This window comes from Melospiza melodia, unplaced genomic scaffold (genome assembly GCF_035770615.1).
Source record: "Melospiza melodia melodia isolate bMelMel2 unplaced genomic scaffold, bMelMel2.pri scaffold_18, whole genome shotgun sequence".
In the NCBI taxonomy this organism is placed as follows: Eukaryota; Metazoa; Chordata; class Aves; order Passeriformes; family Passerellidae; genus Melospiza; species Melospiza melodia.
This window is the reverse complement of record NW_026948525.1, coordinates 1,983,677-1,999,570: the sequence shown is the minus strand read 5'-3', so window position 1 is coordinate 1,999,570 and position 15,894 is coordinate 1,983,677. Positions and strand designations below refer to the sequence as shown.

At 59.4% G+C, this 15,894-nt stretch overlaps 1 protein-coding gene, 1 long non-coding RNA gene and 1 pseudogene across 5 annotated transcripts; all 3 read left to right on the top strand.

Annotated features, from left to right (window-relative positions):
- Positions 1–9,359, top strand: part of LOC134433328 (titin-like) — a 57,353-nt pseudogene extending 47,994 nt beyond the window's left edge.
- On the top strand, positions 6,497–7,680 carry LOC134433480 (uncharacterized). 2 transcript variants are annotated; one of them, XR_010031564.1, is made up of 3 exons: positions 6,497–6,562; positions 6,743–6,836; positions 7,457–7,680. It is a non-coding gene; the product is annotated as an uncharacterized LOC134433480 (long non-coding RNA). The 2 variants fall into 2 exon arrangements; XR_010031563.1 differs by lacking the exon at positions 6,743–6,836 and adding an exon at positions 7,135–7,215 and having other exon boundaries at positions 6,499–6,562.
- A 1,597-nt stretch (positions 9,360–10,956) lies between the features above and the next one.
- On the top strand, positions 10,957–15,210 carry LOC134433425 (low affinity immunoglobulin gamma Fc region receptor II-like). 3 transcript variants are annotated; one of them, XM_063182271.1, is made up of 8 exons: positions 10,957–11,028; positions 11,510–11,622; positions 11,711–11,941; positions 12,210–12,467; positions 13,459–13,542; positions 13,928–13,949; positions 14,037–14,116; positions 14,203–15,210. In XM_063182271.1, the coding sequence occupies exons 3-8, from the start codon at positions 11,749–11,751 to the stop codon at positions 14,310–14,312; spliced, it is 747 nt and encodes a 248-aa protein (XP_063038341.1). In that variant the 5' UTR covers positions 10,957–11,028; positions 11,510–11,622; positions 11,711–11,748; the 3' UTR covers positions 14,313–15,210. The 3 variants fall into 3 exon arrangements, 2 of the variants coding, with proteins under 2 accessions (XP_063038341.1, XP_063038340.1); XR_010031554.1 differs by lacking the exon at positions 14,203–15,210 and having other exon boundaries at positions 13,073–13,542; positions 14,037–14,054; XM_063182270.1 differs by lacking the exons at positions 13,928–13,949; positions 14,037–14,116; positions 14,203–15,210 and having other exon boundaries at positions 13,073–13,631.
- The last annotated feature ends 684 nt before the right edge of the window (positions 15,211–15,894 follow it).

The window sequence follows — 15,894 nt, the reverse complement described above, 5'->3', positions numbered from 1 at the left end:
CCCGTTCCCACCCACCCTCTATGGGTCCCTCATTGTCCTCCGGTGCCCCCCCTCCTGCAGGAGTCCTGCTCTCAGGGGTGTCACTGTGGGCACAGCCCCCAAGGGGACAGGTGGCACTCGAGGACTGCCTGGTGCTGAGCTACACAATGGCCATGGGGACAGGTCCCTTGTCCTTCTCCTGGAACTGGGGGGCTCGGGGGCACCACTGGGAACTGGCCCCCACCTGGAGATGGGGTACATGGCGAAAATGACAGCGGCCAGCACTAGTGCGGGGACAGCGTGGAAGAGAGTGTCACCCTGAATGTCGCTGTCCTGGGAGACCAGAGCCCTTGGGCTAAGGATGACCCCACCCACAGTATCTGCATCCCCATCCCATCTTGCCCAGTGCCAGTCGCATCTCTGTCCCCACAGTGCCCATGGCCAATGTCACCATCACCCCCGGTCACACCAGATGGGCACAGGTGACAACGTGACACTGCATTGCTCGGTGCAGGTGGGCTCAGCACCTGTCACCTTCACCTGGCGGCACAACGGGCTGGAGGTGGCCCGGGGTCCCCTCCTGGATCTTGGGAACATCAATGGCAGACATTTGGGCACCTACCAGTGCATGGCCACCAACCAGCTGGGACAGGACGGGCATCGAGCGTTCCGGGCACTCAGCCCTGAGCTGGCCCTGGAGGTGACAGCTGGCTCACTCTGGGTCACAGGTGGGGTCACATGGGGTCACCGCGGTGTTCAGGACCCCTGGGGTAATGGGTGAGCCTGATGTGTCCCCCTCTGTTTCTTGCAGTGGCCGCAGGGGTCGGTGGGGCCCTTTCCTTCCTGCTTCTGCTCGTGGGTGTCATTGTGGCCTGGAACCAATGGCACCGTGTGGGTGGGTGGCAATGGGGGGACGGGGGTCCCATTCAACTGTAGAGGCCTACAAAGAAGAGGGTGCAATAGGTTGGCACCCACAGGCCCAAAATTGTGACATTGGTGGGGGTCCTGTAGGGATTGGGGACGTGCTGGAGGGTTCTGCAGGGATATTGGGGGTTCTTTCAAGGGCCCTGGGGGCGTTTGGGGGGTCTTTGTCCCTCCTGGGCTTTGGGTTCTTGAGGTTGAGTTGGTCGGGGGCACTGGGGATGTTCATCTGGGGCATCAGGGATGCTTGGAGGTCCTGTGGAAAATTTAGGGTCCTTTGGGAGCTCAGAAATCCTGAGAGTGGTCAGGGCCCAGGGTCCCCTCAGTCACCCTACCACTTTTGCCTCAGCAGACTCCAGGACGGAGAAGGAAAGGTGAGTGGGGGGCTCAAACTACAGTCTCCCCTTTTACCCCAACCCCCAAGACCTCCCATTCCCTCCCCCACATTCCTGTTATTCCCTCAGGGCCCCCCCCGGATGCCCCAGCCCCCCAAGATGAGGGGGAGGTGTACACGCATGTACACGCATGTCGTGGTCACCAAGAGGGCAGGGGGTGAGTACGGGGGGGACACACACAGAGGGACACATCACCCACGAGTGTCACCCCATCCAGATCCCACAGCCCGTGTCTCTCGCAGGGTCCCTGCGTGCCACCACCCTCCAGGATCCCCAGGTGACCTACATGGAGCTGCGGGGACCCCAGGGGCGACCACAGGAACCCAGTGACATCCACAGGAATGTTCTGTGACAGTGGGGGGAACTGGGGGGCACTGGGGGTCCCCACCCATGGGCACCCACTCGTGTGTGTGCTGCCACTAAAAACTGCCCCTCCCCTCTCTGTGGAGGCACAAAGATCCCAAAGGGCTGAGAAATGAAAAATTTCCAGAAACGGCAATGAGATAGAATAAAAACAACAGCAACGGAAACAAAGTTCAGAGTCTGAATTGTCACAAAAGGAACGATTTCCGGGGAAAGTCACCAAAAACGAATAAACCTCAAATATTTCCTCTAGTTTTCCTCCACCAGAGGAACCTGGCAGGTTCCGGGACCTTCCTTGCTCTGATGGCCAAAGCGGCCTTCAGGAGCTCTGTATTCTCTTGTCCCCTGTCCCAAACCCCTCCTCTGCTGTGTTCCCCAAACGAGGAACTTACAAAGGTCCTGTGGGGATTCCAGAGCCTCCCCCTTTTCCAGGGCACACGGAATCAGACCATGGCACAGGCCAGGGTGTCAGCGACAGGAAATTTTGATGTCTGGAGACATTTTGGAACTCCTGTGTATGATGGGTCAGGCCTTGCTTTTGGTGAGACAGGGCCCTGTCTGTCCATCAGTCTGTCAGCCATGGCACACTGGGGACAGGGTGATGCTCTGGCAAAGCCAGCTCCTGAGCGGCTGGGTGACCAGAAATGCCACCTGGGGAGAAGGGCCCTTGGTGTCCCAACTGGCTTAAAAGGCAGAGCATGAGGTGGCCAAGTCCCTGATCGGGTCTTCTCTTGGGGTTTCTGACCCATCCATACTGGAACCCAGGAGTTGGCAACCCATTTAAATGAGAAATATCTGCCAAGGAAAGTGGGATATTCCTGAAATGGAAAGAAGACCCATATCTAAAGCTTGCTTTAATTTCAAAGATTGTGGGACTCTCAGGCCAAAATGTTGGAAAAGGAATAACAGCGGTTTCCTGGGAAATTGATAAACCAGAACAGAACAAACAACACAAACCCAGAACTTTCCCTTCCACTCAGTGCTGTTGTTTTTTGTGGCAGTTATAACTGCGGCCAGCAGGGGACTTTGCAGGGACACTCCCGACCAGCAGGGGGCGATGCAAGGAGCACTGCCAGCCAGCAGGGGGCGCCCCGGTCCAGCTCCATCCCCTCAGGGGCCATGGCGGCCTCGGACGGGAGGGAGGAGGGGAAATCACTCCTTTTGCAAACTCAAGGGCACCAATCGGTCCCGACACCACTACCGGCAGCGAGCAGAAGCTGCCAAGGCAGCAGGTTGGATCCCAGTGCCCAGTGGCAGCGTAGCAGTGTCCTGGGGCCAGGCACACGCCCTGCAGAACACTCGCCACCACTCTCCATGATCCCAAATGGAAGGAAGGCAGTGCCTGACCCCAGGCAGGTCTCGGGTCCACAGCAGCAGCTCTGGTGGTTTTAAACCACAATTCCTGCAAGTCCTCAGCCTTTCTCTTCCTTTTCCTCTTTCAGTCCTGTCACAGCCGCTCTGGAAACGTTGAATTGCCCTGGGATGTTGAGGAAAGCTGGTACTCAGTGCTGACTCTGCCTGGGCTCCTCAGGGGGCTCCAGAGCACTTTTGGAGTTCCTGCTCTTCCTGGGCCACTGCTGGTCCTGACACAGAAGCCACAGGGGGAGGAGGAAGAGGAGGAAAGCAAAGCCACAGCCCTGAGGGCTCTGGAGCTGCAGCTAGAGCACAGGGAGAGCCGAGGCTGGAAGCAGTGCCTTGGGAGGCCAAAATGGGGCAAAACTGGAGCTGGTTGAGCCAATGCCCCTGTTCTGCTCTGGAAGCTCAGACTCTTAAGGAGGTGTTGTAATTATAGCTGGAGTTACTGAAGTTCAGCTGTGCTCCTAAATCATCCTGGTGCACAAACAGATGGCTTTGCTGCGTCTTCCAGGGATTTTGGGCTACACAAGGCAATATTTGATACCATTTGGGCGTCAGATGCTGCCAGCTCTGCCCACAAGGACCTTTCTTTACTGCCCGGAAGATTTTTGCTGGTGCTGGGGATGATTCAGTGCCTGTGCCTTGTGGCTGGTGCTTCCTGCTAGCCTTCCAGGAAGGCCGAGCTGGAGCAGTGGCCGAGGCGGGAGCAGCTGGAGGAGGAGGTTTCCCATGGGAAAAGCATCTGGCCATGCAGGTGGAGCAAGAGTGCCGAAAATTTTGCAGGGTGGTCAGATGAGGCCCCCAGGGGCTGGGCCACAGTGGGGCACCACTTGCCATTCCAGCTTCCCCCAGATTTTGAGACAGAACAGTGACACCCATCGGCTCCCAAATCTCTCAGTGCTCAGGCACAGCCTCACAGGAGGACCCGGGGATGATTCGGATGCTCCCAGGCTCGTTCCCAACAAAGGGCAGGGCTCCAGGAGCGATCGGCACATCCCAAAAGAGCAGCCCGGGCCTGCTGGAGCCCGAGTGCTGCGAGCAAGGACGGTGTGAAGGAGCCAGGCCCCGCACAGCCGGCACTTCCACAAGAACGTCTCATCCTGCAGGAGCTCGGCAGCCTCTGCCGGTGCCGGCCCCGGGGCTTTCAGGGGGGCGCGGCCGGAGGGGCCGGGGGGCAGCGGCTGGGAGGGGCCAGGATGGAGGGACTGGGACCCCACTGGGGAGCCCCAAACGTGGAGAGAGCGAAACGGCAGAGGGGAGACCCCGGGACAGGGGGGAGTAGAGACCCTGCAGTGGGGTCTGCAGAAAGGAGTGACCGCAATGGTGGTCCCGGAGCACCGGGAAGGGGCTCAGCTGCCATTGTGCTGCGAGTGCCGGGACGGACACGGGGTGTCCAAACTGACTGTGACAGCGTGCCCGAAGCCACTGTGGAGATGTGTCGGGACCGAGCGTTGCCAGGGTAAGGCTCGGACAGCTCCGGGAAGTGGAGGGGTACCCTGGAAGGTGTGCAGAAGGGGCAGGGCAGAGCCCTGTCTATTCCCTATGCCTTGTGCAGATGAGGAGGGCAGGGAAGGAGGAGCTTTGGGAACACCTGGAATCCAAACAGGATCGCTCCCCACAGCCCCATCATGGCCATAGGGCAGAGCCACTGCTCAATATTTCCCACATTTCCCTCTTGTCTGGCAGCTAAACCAGAACCCGAACTTTCTTTCCATGAGGTTCCAAAGGGCTGCTGGTTTTGTTCAAGAAGGAGGATCCAGTCAGGTTGTTGAGCAGATTGTTGTGGCATTTGCAGTAGTTATGGGGTTCTCTTAGTCCCTTGGAGACAGGGATTACATGATCAATTGCTGCATTTCCAGACTGGTTCCCTCACAGCTGCCTCTGCAGAGGTGGTTTCCAGCCAGCCCTGCTCTGGAAACCATCAAAAGCCCTCTCAGAGCCACTGCTTGAGCTCCGTTTGGGTTTTGTCCTTCTTGCAGGGCTGAGCTAACCACAGGCAGGCCTTTTTCCACCCACAGAATTCTCACCTCTGCAGCAGCTCTAGAGCTGCCAGAATCAAAGCCAAGGGGGCAGGGGGACCCTCAGGTGCTGGCTGCCACCTGGGGCTGGCCAGAGCAGGGCTGGACAATGGCCATCCCTGTGCAGTGGGGCTGGGCCATGGCTGGGCCCCACCCTTGGATGGCCACTGGCTTCAAGGAGCAGGAATTTGGGAGCCCCTTCCTGGCTGGGGCTCCATACCCCAGCTGCTCTTGGTGGCTCAGATCCTGCAGAAGACGAGCAAGAATGGAGAAATCTGGAGCCCCCCGGAGCTGCCATTCCCCAGGACAGGACCCCCTTGTCCAGCATGTGTCCCCCCTGGGACAGGATCCCCCCATCGCAGAAAACTCCCCTCCCCCCCATCTGACACTTAGCACAAACGGCCTCTTCCTTCTTCTGCAGGACAGAAAAAGTGAAAGTGTTGGGAGACACAGCCAGACACCCCCATGCCCCACAGCCTCCCCAGCCCTGCCTGCAGACCCCTAACCCTTACTAGCCCCACTCTGGGGTTCCCCCAACTCATTCGCCGCTCTGTTGTTTCCCAGAATAATCAAGGAACAAACTGGGGCATTGTGAAATTTAGGGATCAAAGGGAGGAAATGGAAATGAAGAGTGGAAAAAGCCCCTGGGAGCTGGAGGCACACAGACTCAGAGCCCTTCAGAATTTCCTTGGCGTCACCCCCAGGCCATTGGCACACTTCAAGCCCTGTGCTGGGCTGTGGGTCACCCCAAAATCTGAGGCACTCAGGGAAGGGGCTCCAAGCCACGGACCCACCGAGCCACTGCCCATCTCTGGCACCCTCATTCCCCTGGGAACCCAACCATGGGACCCCCATTCCTTCAGTCCCCCTGTCCTGGGGACCCCATCCCAGTACTCACATTCCCCAGGATCTCCATGGCCCAGAACCTCATTCCCAAGGAACCCTCTCCCATTCATTTCATCCCCAGAAATTCCTCTTCCCCCAGAACTTTGATTCTCCCAGAAACCCTCATGCCCACTGGATCCCTCATTCCCCTGGTACCCTCATCCCTAGGACAACCATCCCCTGACCCCAAATCCCTGGAGCCCTCATTGTTCTGGGACTTCCATCCTTTAGTTCCCCCAGCCCTGGGCACCCCCATTCCCATGGCACCTCCATCCCTGGTGACTCCCCCTCCTCAGAACCCCCATTCCCAGGGACCCAATACCTTGGGCTCCCCATTCTCCTGGAACCGATCCCTGGCTCTCCAAACACCCTGTGCCCCTCACTCCTGCCAGGCCCATGTCCCACCTTCTGCCACTCTGTCTTGTCCCCATCCTGTCCCCTCCCTGCCCACAGCCTGTCCCCAGCTTGTGGTCACCCTGCCACCACCTGGTGCCACCTACACATGAGGAAGAGACCTGACCTCGCTTCCTTCCCCTTTGGTCATAGAGCCACCACCCAGGGGACAGCCACCCTGGCAGTGAGTGACAGCCAGTGCACATGGCTGGGGACACAGGATGGCCGGGAAGGTGGAGCTGCTCCTGTGGGGTGAGTGCCCTGGGCATAGACCTGACACCCTGGGGATTGACCTCTGTGAGACAGAGACCAGTGGGGAGGCGGCACAGGGAGTGGGAGAACATGTCGGTCACTGAGGTGCGATTCTGCTATGAGGACAAGGAGGTGTAGAGGTCCCTCAATGGGACTGTGCTGTCCCTTTCCCCTCTGCAGCTGAACCACAGTGGCCGCTACTGCTGTGGGGGCTGGGTGAGCTCCAACGTGTCCTCGTGGGTGCTCTCAGCGCCGGTGACAGTGACAGTGCACGGTGAGCACCCCACGGCTAGAACTGCAATCTCCTGACACCCCCAAACCCACCTCCCAGCAGACTCAGAGTCACAGTCCTTAGCTCCCCTCTCCTGCCCTGAGCACTTCTCGGTGCCAGTGCTGGAGGGTTCCCCAAGCCCACTGTGGGGTCCCTCCTGACTCTCAGCTGCCTCAGCACTCCCAGCCCCCTGTGGCCCCGCGCCCCCCTCCTGCACGCGTTCTGCCAGGACGGGCAGGTACTGGGGGGCCCACAGGGGTCCCTGCAGCTGCGGGTGCCCGCTGTGGGCGTCTCCCACTAGGGCAAATACAGCTGCCAGGTGCACCCCAAGAGGAGGGATCAGTGCGGAAATGCAGCGCCTGGCTCCGCATCACAGTGCACAGTGAGTGTGGGGATGTGCACAGGGAAGTCACCAGAGACCCCCCGGGTCCCCTTCCTTGGTACCTCCATGTCCCCCTGACACCTTTATTGTGCCCCTTTGCCTCCACCCTCAGACCCTTCACTCCTCTGTGGTGTGACCCAATACCCAAAGTCCCCCATCACACCCATCCCCCTCATCCCTATCCCCTCAAACTGGCTGCCAGCCCCTCCCTGTGCCCTCAGCCTTGTCTCTGTTCCCACAGTGCCCATGGCCAATGCCACCATCACTTGAAGTCCCCTGTATCATCAAGTGCACGCGGGTGACAACGTGACCCTGCACCACTCAGTGCAGGTGGGCTCAGCCCCTGTCACCTTCATCTGGCTGCACAACGGGCAGGAGGTGGCCCAAGGTCCCCTCCTGGAGCTCAGGGCCGTCAATGTGGAACATTCAGGCACCTGCCAGTGCGTGGGCACCAACCAGTTGGGACAGAAGGACACCAGGCTCTCAGCCCAGAGCTGGTCCTGGAGGTGACACCTGGCTCATCCTGGGTCACAGGTGGGGTCACACGGGGTCACCAGGGTGTTCAGGAACCCCAAGGTTCAGGTTGACCCTGGTGTGTCCCCTCTGTCCCCAGCAGTGGCTGTGAATGTTGGCAGGACCCTCCTGTTCCTGCTCCTGCTCCTGGCTGTCATCGGAGGCTTTCACTGGTGGCACCACCAGGGTGGGTGACAATGGGGGGGGATTGGGGTCCTGGAGTAAGGAGGAGGCCCCAGAGTGGAGGCAGAGATCAGGAGCACCGAGGGCACCTGAGCTGGGGGACACTGAGCCTGCAGTGACCTCAGCTGGGGTTCCTGGGGATTTGGGGGGAATTTGGAGAGTCTTAGCAGTGCTCTAGGGCTATCCCCGGATGGGCTTTGAGGAACATTGGCATGACACTGGGAGTTCCTGGAGGGTTTGGAGAGCTCCTAGAGGGCTGTGCTGGGATGTTGGAGGATCTTTGTGGGTCCTGTGGGAGTTTGGGGGCCCTCCTCTCTGCCATGCTTGGGGTTCTGGGGGCTCAGAGGGTTGGGGGCACCAGGGGGACTGGGGGCACTGCGGTGTTGCAGAAGTTCCAGGAGGTACAAGAGTGATCAGAGTGTCCTGGGGGAATCAGGAGTCCATTGGAATTTGGGGCTGCAGTGGGGATATGGGGATCCTGTGGGTGGTTGGAGCTCCTGAGGTCCCAGGAAGGATCAGGGGTCCCGGTGTCCCCACAGTCACCCCCTCCCCTTTCCCTTGCAGCTGCCAGGAAGCTCCAGGAGAGGTGAGTGGGGGGCTCTGGCTGGGACTCCCCTCTCCCCCTCCCCAGACATGACACAGACCCCCCCCCCATCCCCACAGGATCCCCTGGTAGTAAGGGGCAGTGCTGAACCCCCCACATCGTGGGCACCGAATGGGCAGACGGTGAGTACAAAGGGTGACAGTGACACGTCACCCGCGGGTGTCACCCCCACCCAGGTCCCCACAACCAGTGTCACTCTCAGGGCCCCCATGGGTCTCCCCCAGCCCTGCCCCACCTCGGGATCCACAAGTGACCAATGCGGAGCTGTCGGGACCCAACGAGGGACAGCGGGACCCCTGTGACTACGATGACATGCTGTGACGCTGGGGGCACTGGGGGTCCCTGCCTCAGGGCACCCACCATGTGTCCCCCCAAGCTCCCATGGGTGCTCACCGTGTCTGTGGGGTGGCCACGAGTGGGGGTCCCATGTGGGGCTGCCCAGAGCTCCCCATTCCAGTGCTCCCAGTGCTCCCAGTACCCCCAAAGGCTCCCCATTCCCTTCCCCAGAGCCTTGTCCCTCCTATTGGATCCAAAATACAGCTCTTTGATTAAACTGGGAGAAATGGTTTTGTTTGTTCAGCTCTGTCAATTCAGCTTGGGAAGGAGCCAGGTCCCTGTCAGGTTAAGGAGCAGATTGTTGTTGCTTTCTTTCCAGTAGACCTGGGGCTCTCTCAGTACCCTGGGGACAGGGGCAAATTGATAAATTGCTGCATTTCCTGTCTAGTTCCCTCCCAGCTGCCCCTGCAGGGTGGGTTTCCAGCCAGCCCTGCTCTGAAAACCATCAAAGGCCTTCACAGGCTCACTGCTAGTGTCACTCTGGCTTTTGTGCTTCTTGCAGGGCTGAGAAAACCACAAGAAGAACAAAACCCAAGAACTTTTTCCACCCACAGAATTCTCACCTCTGCAGCAGCTCTAAAGCTGCCAGAATCAAAGCCAAGGGGGCAGGGGGGAACCTCAGGTGCTGGCTGCCACCTGGGGCTGGCCAGAGCAGGGCTGGGCAATGGCCATCCCTGTGCAGTGAGGCTGGGCCATGGCTGGGCCCCACCCTTGCATTGACAGGGGTCCCCAGGATGTGCCACCCCCCGGATGGGTTTCATCCAGGTCACCCCCAGAACAAGATGCTCCCTGGACAAGACCCCCCTGGATGTGTCCCCCCAGGACAGAACCCCCTCCTTTTCCATCTGACTCTCAGCACAAATGGCCTCTTCCTGCTTGTCCAGGAAAAGGAAAGTGAAAGTGTTGAGGGAGCACAAGCAGACATCCCCCAAAGCCTCCCCACCCTTCCCTGCACCCCTCACACCCCATTTCCCCCCCCCCCCCCCCCGGGGTCCCCCCAGCCTGTTCCCTACTCAGGTGCTCCCCAGGATTGCTGAGCCAGGAACTGGGGCTGAGGGGACCAGGCACAAAAGTGAAGAAAATAATGTAAATAGAGAAATAAAGAGAGGTAAAAGTCAAGAGCAGGGGAGGGCACAGAGTTAGAGCTATCCAGAACCCCCATGTGATGCTTGCCCAGAAAACAAGCAGAGTGGGTGGGCAGTGCTGGGCCCTGGGTCACCCCAAAACCTGAGGCACCCAGGGAAGGAGTTGTGACCCCTGTGCCCCTCCAGCCACTGCCCATCCCTGGCACCCCCTTTCCCCTGGGATCCCAAACATGGGCATCCCATTTCTTTCAGTCGCCCCTTCCCTGGAGTCCCCATCTCCGGACTGCAATTCCCCAGGATCTCCAACACCAAGGAACACCATCCTGGTTAATTCCAGCCCTTGGGACCTCCCTTCCCTTGGGGACATTCATTCCCCCAGGACCCCCATTCTCACAGAGCCCCCATTCTCACAGAGCCCTCCTTTCCCCTGACACCCTCATCCCTTGGCCACCACCTCTTGATCACTGGAGGCCAAGTTGTTCTTGGACCCTCATTCCTGAGTCTGAGTCCACCCAACACTTGGGGCCCCAATTTCCATGGGATCCCATCCTGGTAATTCCAGATCTGAGGACACCCCTTCCCTTGGGGACATTGATTCCCCCAGGACCCCCAATCTCACAGGGCCCCCTTTTACCCTGGCACCCACATCCTTGGCCACCATCCCATGATCAGAAATACCTGGAGGCCACGTTGTTCATGGACCCTCATTCCTGAGTCTGAGTCTACCTAACCCTTGGGATCCCCATTCCCCTGGGACCCCATCCCTGGGCACCCCATTCCCATGGACGCCCATCCCTGGCTCCCTACACAGCCTCAGCCTCCAAATTCTGGCAACACCATGTCGCACCATCACCCCCATCTCTCAGAAGTTCCCCAACCTGCCACCATCCTGTCCCCACCCTGCCCCCATCCTGTCCCCACCCTGCCCCCACCAAGGGCCACCTACACACGGGGACAAGACGTGACCTGGCTTCCTTCCCCTTCATCCGAAGAGCTGCCAGCCAGGGGAGCGGTGGTCACAGCAGCGAGTGACAGCCAGTGCACAAGGCTGGGACACCGGGATGGCCGGGAAGGTAGCGCTGCTCCTGTGGGGTGAGTGCCTTTGGCAGGGGCCAGACACCACGGGGATGGGCCCTGGTGAGGCAGAGACCAGTGGAGGGGAGCGGGGGCACAGGGGGGCTGCAGGGTTCCCTGAGGTCCCCAATGCCAGGAGAGTCAAGGCATGAGGTGACCAGGGTCGTGGGGAAGCTTTAGGGACAGGAGAGGGGGTTAAGGAACATGGGGGCAATAACAGGGGGATGGAATTTAGGGAGGCATCGTGGGACTGGTGAAGATGTGGGGACATGAACAGGGTGCCTGGGGGACCAGGACAGGAATTAGGGGAAAAGCACTGTGCAGATGGGCCCTGGGTACAGAGACCATGGGACTGGTGGGGGTGACCTGTGCCAGCACGGGATGGTCCTGGCATCGCCATTCCCATGGTGTCCATCATTTCCCTTTGTCCTGCCTCAGCCTAAGGTGGCTCTGGAGCCCCAGTTCCTGAGAGGTCTGTGCCACTCTGGTGTCCCCACAGGAGAAATTTGGGAGTGATGCCAAAACCCAAGCTCTGGTGCTGCTGTAACTAAAGAGCCACCCCCACTGGGCCCTGTCCTTTCTCCCTTCCAGCCCAGACCTTCGGCTTTGCTGGTGAGTCCTCAGAGGATGTCATGGCCCAACCCTGCTGTCCCCAGCCCCACGCTGGCCCTGGCAGGCTGGTGTCCCCTGTCACCCACAGGCACTCAGACCACCTGGATCATCGTGCAGCCCCCCTGGATGCCAGCAGTTCTGTGGGACCGGGTGACACTGACCTGCCAGGGCTTGGGGACCTCCAGTGCCACCACCTGCTACAAGGATGGGCGGCGCTGGGGACAGCAGGGACATGACCGCCTCACTGTCACTGAGAATGGCACCTATGAGTGTAACAGAACCGGCACTGGGCTCAGCCTCCCCGTGAGAGTCTCTGATGGTAAGAGGGGTTGAGCATCCCCAGCCTGGCACCTGCGGGGACCCCAAGGGCTCTGGGTGGGCTGCGCTCCATGGGTCACCTCCTTTGTGACCAGAGCCCATCCCCTGCATATGGGAACAATCCAAAGCATGCCAGTGTGGAGGGGCCCCTGTATTGGAATTGGGGACCTCCAGTGTGCTGGCTGTGACCCAATGGGGGGTTCCTATTGGGTGGTGCCTTCAGGACCCTCCAAGGCCTCCTGATGCTACAGGACCCACTTGTTCCCCAGACTGGCTGGTGCTGCAGGTGCCGGCACGGCCACTGCTGGAGGGGGACACGGTAACACTGCGCTGCCGGGACCGGCGGAACAGCCTGGGCACCTGGGTGTCCTTCTACCATGAGGAGAAGCAGCTGGTGGAGCTCCGAAATGGGACAGAGCTGACCCTGTTCCCTCTCCAGCTGCACCACAGTGGGCGCTACCGCTGCAGGGGCTGGCTGAAAGACAGGGAGTGGGTGATGTCCGCGCCGGTGACAGTGACAGTGCATGGTGAGAACCCCACAGCTTCCACCCCAACACCCCCACAGCCCCTCCCCAAGGACTTGGGGTCACTGTCCCCACTGCCTCCAATCTCCTGCCCTGAGCTCCTCCCAGTGCAGGTGCTGGAGGGTCCCCCTGAGCCATCCTTCACCTCCCCCTGACTCTCAGCTTCCTCAGCAGCCCCAGCCCCCTGCGGCCCCGAGCCCCCCTCCTGCACGTGTTCCACAGGGACAGGCAAGTGGTGGGGGGCCCTCAAGAATCCCTGCAGCTGCTGGTCCCCACCGTGGGGGTCTCCCACTCAGGGAATTACAGCTGCCAGGTGCGCTCTGAAAGGGGACCGTGCGTAAGAGCAGCACCCGGCTCCGCATCAGTTTGCAGTGAGTGTGGGGATGGGCACAGGGCCCCCCACATGCTCCTAGGGACCCCTGCCTGGGATACTCCATGACCCCCAGAGACCTTTCTTGGGTCCTTCCACCACTCCCCTTGTCTCCACAAATCCATCGCTTAGCCCTGTCCCCACTATCCCCCATCACTCTCATCCCCTCCCGTCCCTATCCCCTCACACCTGCTGCCAGCCCCTCCCTGTGCCCTCAGCCCTGTCTGTGTCCCTGCAGTGCCCGTGGCCAATGCCACCATCATCCCAGGTCCCCTGGCACACCAGGTGCATGCAGGTGACAATGTGACCCTGCGCTGCTCGGTGCAGGTGGGCTCAGCCCCTGTCACCTTCACCTGGCTGCACAATGGGCAGGAGGTTGCTCAGGGGCCCCTCCTGGAACTCAGGGACATCGATGTGGAACATTCAGGCACCTACCAGTGCATGGCCACCAACCAGCTGGGACAGGACGGGCACCGTGTGTTCCAAGCACTGAGCCCTGAGCTGGCCCTGGAGGTGACACCATGGGGACACAGGGACACAGGTGGGGTCACACGGGGTCACCAGGGAGTGCAGGACCCCTGGGGTGATGGGCGATCCTGATGTGTCTCCCTCTGTTTCTTGCAGTGGCAGCAGGGGTCGGTGGGGCCCTTTTGTTCCTGCTCCTGCTTGTGGGTGTCATTGTGGCCTGGCACCGGTGGCACCGTGTGGGTGCGTGACAATGAGGGAACGGGGGTCTCAGGGAGCTGTAGAGGCCCCCAGAGTTGGGGAACAATAGGGCAGCACCCACAGCCCCAGAATTGTGACCTTGCCCAGGTGTCCTGTAGGGTTTGGGGAGGTGCTGGAGTGTCCTGCAGGGATGCTGGGGTTTCTTTAAGGGGCCCTGGGGGCTTTTGGAGGGTCTCTGTTCCTGTTGGGCTTTGGGTTCTTGAGGCTAAATCGGCCTGGGGAACTTGACAGGTTCATGAATTCTGAGGGGCTTCTGGCATGCTTGGGGATCCTGAGAGAAAATGAGGGTCTCAGGGGTTACAGGGTTCCTGAGAGGGGTCAGGGCCCTGGGACCCCACAGTCACCCCTCTCCTCTTTTTTTTTGCAGCTGCCAGGAAGCAACAAGAGAGGTGAGTGGGGCTCTCCAGCCATGCGTCTCCTATTACCCCAACCCACAATTCTCTAGCCCCTTCCACACATTGTCTTTATCCCCACAGGCCTCCCCCAGATCCAACGGCACCCCCCAAGGGGGGCAAGGTTCCATACACCCACGGTGTGAGCAGCAAACAGGCACGGTGTGAGTACAGTGATGGGGGGGACAGTAACACGTTGCCCACTTGTGTTAACCCCCAGCTTGGTCCCTACAACTGATGTCTTTTGCAGGGTCCCCCGATGTCACTGTCCCCCAGGATCCCCAGGAGACCTACGTGGAGCTGTGGGGATCCCACAGGCGACCATGGGAACCCGGTGACATCTACGGGAATGTGCTGTGACACTGGGGGGAACTGGGGGGCACTGGGGATCCCCACCCATGGGCACACACTCGTGTGTGTGTTGCCACTAAAAACTGCCCCTCTCCCTCCCTATGGAGGCACAAAGATCCCAAAGGGCTGAGAGAAGAACAATTTCCTGAAACAGCAACCAGAGAGAATAAAACCAAAAGCAACAGTTCAGAGTCCCAAGGGTAGGAAGGAGGAATCCTGGAAAGGTGGAGGAAACCTGCTGGGGAGAGTTTCCAGGGTTTGTTTGTTGAGGACAGGGCCCTGGACCTTCCTTGTTCGATTGGCCAAAGTGGCCTTCAAGAGTCTCTGGATTCTGGTGTCCCCTGTCCCAAACCCCTCCTCTGCAATGTTCCCCACACGAGGATGACACAAAGGCCCTGTGGACGTTCCAGAGCTTCCCCTTTGCCAGGGCAGTCGGGATCAGGCCATGGCACAGGGTGGGGTGTCAGAAGAAAAGTTTGATGTCTGGAGATGTTTTGAAACAGCTGCATGTGGCAGGCGTGGGTCAGGCCTTGCTTTTGGAGAGACAGGACCCCGTCTGTCCATCAGTCTGTCAGCCATTGTACACTGGGGACAGTGTGACGCTCTGCCGAAGCCAGCTTCTGAGTGGCTGGGTGACCAGAAATGCCAGCTGGGGAGAGGGCCTTTGGTGACCCAACTGGCTTAAAAAGCAGAGCATGAGGTGGCCAAGACCCTGAGCATGTGTCCTCTGGGAGTGTCTGTCCTATCCACGCTGAAGCCCAGGAGTTGTTAAGCATCTTGGTATATGGGAAAATATCTGCCAAGGAAAGTGGAAACCTTGCTGGAATAAGAAGACCAGTCTCTAAAAGCATTTTTATTTCAAAAATGATGGGGCATGCATGCAAAAGTGTAGGAAAAGAAATAAGAATTCTTTTTGAGGAAATTAATAAAAAAGAATAGAACAAATAATACAAAACCAGAACATTTCCTTCTCAGTGCTTTGTTCCTATTTTGTGCAGTTACAACTGCGGCCAGCAGGCGGCGCTCCGGTCCAGCTCCATCCCCTCAGGGGCCATGGCGGCCTCGGACGGGAGGGAGGAGGGGAAATCGCTCCTTTTGCAAACTCACGGGCACCAATCGGTCCCGGCACCACCACCGGCAGCGGGCAGAAGCCACCAAGGCAGCAGGTTGGATCACAGTGTCCACTGGCAGTGTAGCAGTGTCCCAGGGCCTGGCACACACCCTGCACAACACCCATGAGCACTCTCCATGATCCCAAATGGAAGGAAGGCAGAACCTGACCCCAGGCAGGTCTCAGGTCCACCACAGCACCTCTGCTGGCTTTATGCCAGGATTCCTGCAAACCCTCAGCCTTTCACTCCCTTTTCCTCTTTCAGCCTGGGTACAGCAGCTCTGGGAATACTGAATTCCTCTGGGATGTTGATGAGCTCAGGGGACTGCAGAGCATGTTTGGAGTTCCTGCTCTTCCTGGCCACTGCTGGTCCCAACACAGAAGCCACAGGGGACGAGGAGGAGGAAGAAGAGAGCAGAGGCACAGCCCGAAGGGCTCTGCAGCAGTATCTGGAGCACAGGGACAGCCCGGGATGGGAGC

Bases quoted from the DNA above. Each gene is read 5' to 3' on its own strand.
- LOC134433425 (XM_063182270.1), top strand. From the start codon at position 11,749: ATGCCAGCAGTTCTGTGGGACCGGGTGACACTGACCTGCCAGGGCTTG. The intron at 11,942-12,209 runs GTAAGAGGGGTT...CTTGTTCCCCAG, and splicing joins CCCCGTGAGAGTCTCTGATG to ACTGGCTGGTGCTGCAGGTG. The intron at 12,468-13,072 runs GTGAGAACCCCA...GTGTCCCTGCAG, and splicing joins GGTGACAGTGACAGTGCATG to TGCCCGTGGCCAATGCCACC.